At 35.5% G+C, this 9,298-nt stretch overlaps 1 protein-coding gene across 6 annotated transcripts in view; it reads left to right on the plus strand.

Moving 5' to 3' along the window:
- CCDC91 (coiled-coil domain containing 91) overlaps positions 1-1,710 on the plus strand; it is a 332,875-nt gene extending 331,165 nt beyond the window's left edge. For all 6 annotated transcript variants that reach the window (XR_005379978.1, XR_005379979.1, XR_005379981.1 and 3 more), the window contains one exon: positions 603-1,710. Coding sequence is in view for 3 of the 6 variants with exons in the window: in XM_038577155.1 (XP_038433083.1) it covers positions 603-713 (111 nt within the window). In the remaining 3 variants the exon portion in view is untranslated. The remainder of the gene's footprint in view (positions 1-602) is intronic.
- Positions 1,711-9,298: the final 7,588 nt, after the last annotated feature.

A 9,298-nucleotide genomic window follows, 5' to 3' on the forward strand; every position in this document is an offset into this window, starting at 1 on the left:
TTATTGATACATTAAAACAGTCTTTTAACTCAGTAGGAAGACCAGATCAAATAAGTTTCAACAATATCAAGTATTTCTTAAAGTACACCTGTCCCAAGAACTTTCTCTACCTTCAGTCTCAGGACATGATCTCTTTACTTTTTCTTTATTCTGCTAAACTCTATGCATGATGTAATTATACTGTATTTTTGTACTGTGTATTTCTTTTGTTTTTCACATTTGTCATATTTTTATGATCTTTTTTTTTTTTTTTTTTTATGATCTTTGTGGGTATTTGGTCTGTATATTCATTAAGAACTGACATTTTTATATTTTTATTTTCTGAAATCACTGATCAAATTTATATTTTCCAGTAATTGAATATCAACCAATATCAATTTTAAAATTGTAATAACTATCATCTCACTTTAAATATTGTAGGCCAGAATTAGTGACTACATTGTCTCTGAATTTAAAGCACTAGTGGATTTTGTAAATCATCATCTAAAAGGTTTCTCTAGTAGACTTCAGTGGTATAATACTCCTTATCTGTCAACTAAGTATATTTTTTTTTCTCTTTTTCTCTCTCTTTAAAAAAACAAAACAAAAACAAAAACCAACAGCTTGATCAAGTCATCCGCCAAAGAAGCCTGTCCAGTTTGGAACTGTTCCTCTCTTGTGCTCAGAAACAGTTAAGTGCTTTAATAGCTACAGAACCAGTTGACATTGAATAAAGAGAACATGACAAGCTAACCCACACTGGCAATGGATAAATCATTAGACCTCTAAAATACATGCTGTGAATTATAAAGATGCTTTTGTTTTCCTTCCAAACCTTGGAGAATTGATTTCCACTTCAAGGGTAAACCAAACCAATATTTAGAAGAACTATCACGAGATCTAATTTATTTTTCTTTTGTTTTTTCCTTTATATTTACTGTCATTTTCTTAGTAGCAGTAATTGTAGTAGTAGCAGCAACAGAAAGTATGATGTGACCCAAAAGCCATTGAAAATTGCCACATGACCGAAAGCTAATTAAACTTCATAGCCGCTGGTGGCCTATTATACCATATTTGGCAAAAGTAGTAAATATCTTCACTTATTGCTTCACAGTGACTCTTGATAAGATTCTAGAATGTAATCGTACATTTATTTGATTTTGAGAATAGAAACAGCATGGACTTCAACATCACTTATTTATCTATGTAACTTTGATATAAAACATTGATAGGACAAAGAAACATTCTGATATTACCAGACCCCTTTTCTGTAGTGGGATCTATGTATTTTCATTGGTGGCAATTAAAAATACTGAACATTATTATATTAATTCAGCTTTGATCTGAGGTACTGCTTAAAGGGGTATGTGTGTGATATATGCTTATTTCCTGTTTCTGTTCTTCAAAGTCACTATAAATCAATAAAATCATCTTTCTTACTAATCATATCGTGAACTAAATCTCTAGACAGATAATATAACTTAGCCATTTTGTAGAAATTCAGGTTCAAATATAAAAGAGATAAAATCCTTTCCCAGTACTTCAGAATGTATTTAATCATGAGCAATGTACTTTAATGCAAAATCATGAGTTTTTTTAACATCAAGACTAAAATACTGTCATTGAAATGTATACAAACATTTTGTCTTGCTTTCTGAAATGCTTCTATTTCCATGGGCTTTGTACTTTTCTGGGATTTCTCAGTGTAATAAAAAGAACTCCAAAAACTCACTTGGTTATTAGTTTTCTTTTTTTAATCTTTTTAAAAAGCTAATTCTTCTTAAACAATCTTTCTTACTCAAACTTCTATATCCATGGATGATGTTTTTGATATAGATCCCCCCAAACATCTAAAATAATGTTTATGAACAGTCTTTAAATGTTGATAACTACTTAATCTCCTCTTATAAATTTAAAAAAGAAATTAAACAGGCCACTTGTTTGACATGCAGCATAGTAAATAGAGGAGGAGGGCTTTTAATTTAGGAACAAGCCAGTAACACACTGTTATATCATCTTTAAAAATCATTTGGTGGGACGCCTGGGTGGCTCAGCGGTTGAGCATCTGCCTTTGGCTCAGGGCGTTGATCCCGCAATCCGGGATCAAGTCCCACGTTGGGCTCCTTGCATGGAGCCTGCTTCTCCCTCTGCCTTTTTCTCTGCCCCCCCCCCCTTTCTGTGTCTCTAATGAATAAATAAAATCTTTAAAAAATAAAAAAAATCATTTGGCACTGTGTTGTTGAATTTAAAATGATATTTTATAAGTCACTTAAATATGAGTTAGATGAAAATGAAGCATAGAAGTTCACTAGATCCAGAGAGATTAAGATGCAGAGATAGTAGAAATGTCAAGAAAATATAATGGTGTACACTCCTCTTTTACCCCCTACCACCAGATTGGCTTTTTCTTCTTCTATTTGGGGTTACAGCTTTGCTGTTGACTTAGACTAATTGTTGTCCGAAGTAATTTGAAACAAATTGATAACTGATCAATCTACAAATATTTGCAGAACACCTAGCAAGCATAACCATAAGCTCTCGGATTGCTAGAGTGCTTTTTTCCCACAGAGGTGTCCTAAGAGAATTAAATGCGTAAATACTGTGCCGTGTCTAAAGGTAAGAGTTTCTCCCAAAAATGTGAGCCCAGAGTCTCAAAGAAAAGTAGTCAATGTTTTGTGTATAAAACTTTCTTTGCCTTCTTTATGATTTTCTTACTTCTTTTTACGTAGCATTTTCTACTTTTATGTTTAGGTGACTAAGGTACTATTTTGAAAAGCCTGAGAATAAGACAGCAGTTAGATTTTTGGAACAAGAAAGCCATTTTCAAACTGTGACTCCATTTTTAATAGCATGCTTGAGGGTTCATTAATAAATAAGTTCTCCCTCCCCCCTAAATGAGTATCTTCTTTGTGCCAAGTATTCTCACATGGTATACCAATGACCCTAGAAAGTTACAATACCTAGTGAAGGAGATGATGTATCCACATTTATTAGTGGAGAGGTGTTTATTTGCCCATGATGACCAGGTGGAGTTGGGATTCAATCCCAGAGCTTTCAACATGCAGTTTTACTGTTTCTAGTACACTGGAGATACCTCTCCATGTACTAATATTCTCTCCATGAGAAGATACCTGGAACTCTTACTTCATGAACTCTCCTAACATTTTAATCTTAAAAAGAAGACTACTCTCCCTTATAAAACTATTTGGGAGTCCTGGCTCTGCCACATTCTAAGTGTGGAACATTGGACAAGTTACCTAACCAATTTGAGTCTCAGTTTTCTCTTTGTGAGGTGGAAATAGTGATTTTTATAAGCTCTTTGTGAAAATTAAATTAAGCTTTTAAAATGCTGCATAGAGTAAACCTTGCTAGTGTGGCCACCAGTTCACAATCATCCCCCTTTTCTGGGAGCTGCCCACAAAATCCAGGTGTGGTTGCCCACAAACAACTGGTTAAACATATTATCTAGCCCCTCTAACCTTGATTAACGCACAAGTGAAGACCAGACTTCACTGGGCCTCCTGTGAAGAATCATCCAGTGAGACCCTTCAACTACTACCCTGGGGAGACACATGTGAACTTCTGAGGTCAGAAGTCCCCTGATCCCTGCTTTGCCTGAGTCCTGGATTCTGTGAGATACCCAAATATTCTTCCAGCATGCCAACACCACTTACTTTTTTTCCCCTAAGCTAGCCAGAGCCAGTTTCTATTCCATGCAACCAAAAGAATATTAATCAAGGCAATCCAGCACAGAGCCCAGTGCATAATCCCTGGATACTCGGCACTTGTAAATTCTTCATTTCCTCCACCATACTAATCCACATCCAAAATGGGAACACTCTTTGATTTATTTTAAGGAATGTTAAAAATATAACTGAACCAAAGCCCCTATTGTCTAACAAAGCCAAGTAAATCACAGATACCTAAAACTATGAACAAACAGTGCCCTATTTAGAAGTTCTCTGTCACTCAGAATCTGGAGTAGAGGTTTAAACTCAGCCTTGCTAAATGCTGATTCATGTTCCAATTCAAAGGAGCCTTGCTCAGTGATTGCTTTGAAATCAAAACCAGAACAATGTCCCTATGATCGGTGTTATTCTGCACTGAGTCAAGTATCTATAATTATAACTTTTTTTTTTAATCTGGCAGTTAAACTGAACAGAATCAGGAAATGCTGTCTGTTCTTTAAAGAGCAATAAAAGCAAAAGAATTATCTATTCACTTAATTAAAATATGGCATTTGCCAATTCAATCCTGAACAAGAAAAGAAAAAGCTATATGTAAAAACCTGGAAAACATTTATAAAACTCCAAAGGAAAAAGGAGAGTTGGATCAAAGCACTCAGCGCCTAGTCTTCTGTTTACATAACCGGCAAACAACTCTACCATGATTCCAAAGACTCCACTAACAAGAAGCAGAAAGCCAACGTGTTCTGAGTCCATGGGCCACTTACTTGTAGCATCACCACCAGCATCATATTAAGTGGGCAGAAACTGTATAAGAACTCCCAGCTGTGACTGCCAGAATCATTTGAAGCCAGGCAAAACTAAAACTGTTCCTTTATTTAATTGAAAAATAAAAACATTTTCATACACCTAATCTGCCACAATACAGAGCTACTTGGGCATCAGTCTTTCTCTAAAAACAGAAGGAACAACGCTGGTAAAATGTTCTTTGCTCTCCTCTAGTTTTCTGTTCTCTTTTTCTCAGAAGCATTCATTCTTCACAAGTTGATTCCCTTTAAATTTTACCCCCCACCCCCACAGTGCGCATTACGTACTGGACTTTCCCTATGCGCACTTGTACGAGTAAATAATATTTTGTGTTAATTGTCGTTTTTATTTTTTTATTTTTCAATATTTATTTGTATTTTATTATTTTTTAATATTTTTAATTCATAATTTGTGTTCTCATTTTTGTATATAACCCCTCCTCCTAAAGGGAGAACCCGAATCTGTTTTGTTCATTGTGTCTTGATGGCATTCCATGGTACCTAGCCTGTGGTGTGGACTTCTTACATAATTGTGAGTTCATAAATAATGAAATCAATTAAGTAATCGATTATTGCACTTGTAATATAATAAATCTCAATCAAGAAATCAGTCATTGCACTTGTAATATAATAAATCAACTATTTCCAAGCTAGTAGCTTCTGACTACTAATTTAAAAGATTAGCCAAAATTGCTGGATTTCTAAATGAGGATTCTGTAGGAAAGTTACCTCTCATGAAAAAGTTAAGCAGCCTTCTATGACTCAGCAAAACTTCTAAATACTCTGAAGTGAATTCTACACTTCCAAATGCTACTAGAATGACTAAATCACTATATCATAGCAACTTAAATGCTACTCAATTGGTAGAAATGTGCTACCCAAATTTAGAAGCTCTCCTAAAAGTATGAGTGGAGAACATCTGGAAAATGATGTGTGAAATAATTTCTTATGGTTCTAAGAGGTGCCTAGCTGTAAAAGTAAGAAACAGCCTTCCATTAAGAGGGCTGTAGGGTAAATATTAGACTCACTGATCCTAGTACATCTGGTTTCAGTCACAAAAAGAGAGGAAGAAGAAAGCTTGAAGAAGAGTTTGTATGCGCAGTGTTCTGTGATCAAGAGTAAAAGACTCAGAGGGCCAGTTGGAGTTGTGGTTGAGATGAGAGATGTTTGGGAGTGAGTTAGGTTAGGGAATGTCCAGAGCAATGTGGTTTGAGAGTCCTTCTGATCATGGAAGCCAAAGAATATCTGATAGATTTTTAAAAATCCACCTCTGACTCCTAATTGTGATACAAACTGGTCTTGTATTTTTAAGAAATACACAGAAATCAAGAAACAAACTCATTCAAAAGGTAGGAAAACTTGACTCAGTCCTGGCAAACATTCAGTTCTCAAAAGTCTGGGAGCTGATTTAAAAAGAAAAATCTGAAGCCACAGAATGTACAAATCACTGACTTCAACACAGCTCAGATACTGCAACAGATTATAGAAAATTCCTTGTGGCAAGATCTATAAGTAAGAATTTTGGGTTTTTGCTCTTGTGTGTTGGTACTGTTCTGTAAAATGTTAGTAACTACTGGACACTGGAAAGCCCTGCCTTCTTTGAAACATATTTTTCCTATATCCTATTTTTATCTTTATTTTCACCTGCTTTCCCTAACTGCTCAAAATGTAAATTTTTAATTTAAACTATAAAAATTTTAGACAATAATTCATTTAGTAAAATTTTAGTTGTCTCAGTGAGCTATTCTTTAAAATACATTCTATGTTATAACTTTATAGGCAGACCAATATTTATGTTCATGAGCTTTCAGGTTGCTATAGGTAAGCAACACATATTTTTCTTACACTTTTCTTGTCTCAGAAAGCAGGGAAAAAGACTTTTCTACTTTGTATCAAAAACTGGCATGTTGGTAGCAAATGAATAAAATGAAGTAAACTAGGTAGAAATATCAAATCATACTTTTTAGAAAACTCTGGTCTGTTTTTCCTAAGCAATCGAGATACATAACCAGCTAGCTACAAAGAGTAAGATTTGTTCACTTTTATATAAATGAAATTTTTTCAGAGCGTTATAGTAATCTACCTAATAAGACCCTTTGCTATGCTGGCACTTCCTCACTTGAAGAAATCTTTTGTACAGAAAGTATTTTTTTTTCCCTATTCCTTATAATTTGATATACATACTCCCATCAACCAGGTAAGGCTAAAAATTTTATATAACCCATAACACAATGTTAGATAAACCTTAAACTTAACAGGGTTGGTGCCCTCTTTGTTTTAGTCTGTCTACATGATCTCATCTGATTCCATGGCTTTTTATACTGTCTGTATGCTAACGAACACCAAATCTGAGTCTTTGGCCCAGTTCTCTGAAGTCCAGAGCCCTATATTCGGCTGCCTACTTAATATTTCCACTTGGATGTGGTACTTCACCTAGTAAAAACCAATGCTCTTCATCACCACCCCTCCTCCTCTACCACCCAGAGGTCTTTTCTCTGTCTTCTGTCATATTCCCCATCTCCACCAAGGAATATCATTTATCATCTCCCCTATCCCTTTTTCCCCCTCACTCCCTACTTCGAAGTAGTCCTGTCAGCTTTACCTGAAGATTTCTCCTGAATCCATCTACTTTTTTCCCATTCATTTCACTACTACCTCCCTGACCAAAGCCTTTATCATATCTTGCCTAGACTTTTGAAATAGTTTCCTAAGTGACCCCTTGTTTCCATTCTCGCTCCCCAATAATCACTTCTCCACATTATAGCTAATGGTCTCCTAAGACCTAAGTTTATTAAAACAACGTCTCTATGCAAAAATGCATTCATAATTTCACTTTGAATGCTAAGAACATAACATAGTAGGAATAGAATCAAGTTGTTGGTTGTGGTTGTGTCATTGGGGCAGAAATGCTAATAGGATGCGTTGCAGGTGGTAAAAGACTGAGAAGACAAGGAGAAAGTTGGTAAATGAATGGATAAGAGACCTGCAAGTCTCCGGGTATGTATGTAACCTTCTAGGAGCCAGCTGGTTCCTTTTTCACCCTCTTCTATTTGGCTTCAACCGTGACCTGCCTGCCTCTCTACTATTACTTACCGTGCAAAGCAGAGTGTCTCTTCTTGATGGTTTACTGTGGGACAGAATTCAACATTATAAATAATCCATAATTTCTTATATAACCCTATCCAGGAATTGTATTCATGAGGTAGGAAAAGTGAAAGGAGAAAAGGTACCTCTTTAATCCCCCTAGCCCTTGAGGTAATCATATACCTTTTCATATAGAATTATCTATACTACAAAAGAATATGCAGTTCCAGGCTATTCTGTGCATTTTCTGACTGAGTTCAGGTGTAGAGTTAATAGGATGTAGGTACAGGGTAATGGAAAAAAAAGCCCTGGTTTGAGGCACAGTGAACCAACATTTTCTCAGCCTTGATTAGCCTTCTAGAGAGAAGAGACAGGCTCCTCAGCCCTCATGAAAAGTTTATTTTCTCTTTTTTCTCCTTGCCATGTGGCACCGCCAATCATGCCATTGTGGTGCACACTGACAAATAACAAGGAAGGAAGCCTAAATAAGATGGGATTGGTATCATGAGGGAAGGGAAATGGCAAAATCCAAGAGATTCCAATAGGAGCAGTAGGAAGGAAAAGAGCCATCTCGTTGCCTACTGCCTGTCTTAGGTAACAGTTTCAGCGTGTTCTTTTCTGAATAGCTGTCCTAATTGGCATATATTCAATTGACTAATAGAAACACTAGAGAGATGGAATGTGTCAGTTAACCCTTGGGCAATCAACTTTGCTTCAACAAACTGAGATCACTGTCTGGTGGCCATGCTTCATTCCTTTATGAAATCTAGAACACGGAGTACAAATTTGGAGCAATTCCATTCCCATGAAGTAAGTCAAAACACGGATGAGAGTAAAGGCACAAGATGGTCTCCAGGCTTACATTTTGTGCTGTAAGTATTTTTACAAACTTCTTAAAGAATAAGAGAAAATAAAAGGAAGCCTGTATCTTAGCATGCTCAATGACTAAGACAAATTATAATTGGATACCTTTACTGCCAATCATTTAGCAATGTTTCCTGATAGAACTTATGGAGATGGTGGAAACTGTATATTATATATGCATTGTATAATATGGTAGCTACTTGGTGTATGTGACTCGAACCCTTGGAATGTGGCTAGTGTGTCTGAGAAAATTAAATTATTTTATTTTAATTAATTTAAATTTAGATTTAGATAGCCACCTGTGACTGGTAGCTACCATATTGGAGAATATGAATCTAGAAATTCCCTTGTCAGGGAAGAAGTAATAACCAGGTTATTTCTCCTGATTTTTAACATAGTTAAATTTGTTTCCTTCCACCCTTTTTAAGATTGGGAGTACACATGTCACCAGTATAAAGGCATGTGAAGCACTCTAAGGAAAGGCATATCACCACTAAAAGGCTGGGAATCTGTGCTGTTGATATGTTATTTAATTTTATCACAAGTAAAAGTCAAGAGACCTTATTGAATAACCATTCTGACTAATGCATGAGTCTTGGAGCTAGGAACATCTAGTTTTGTGCCTGCAAATAAAAAGGGTTTATCTGATCTTTGGCCAAAATTACCCTAAAAATCAGAAACTCATCTCCTAAATTTGAGGAACTACTATGGACCCAGTCTTGGTTTGCTTTAGAGAGTGATGAGGATCAAAATGACTTTAATTTTTTAAATTAAGCACATTGAAAAGCCTCATTATTCAATTAATTTAGAATAATTCAAATTAGTCATTATTCAAAAATTGAATAATAAGAATTCAGACTTCCAAAATGGATTTCAGAT

This window comes from Canis lupus, chromosome 27 (assembly GCF_011100685.1).
Source record: "Canis lupus familiaris isolate Mischka breed German Shepherd chromosome 27, alternate assembly UU_Cfam_GSD_1.0, whole genome shotgun sequence".
NCBI lineage: Eukaryota > Metazoa > Chordata > Mammalia > Carnivora > Canidae > Canis > Canis lupus.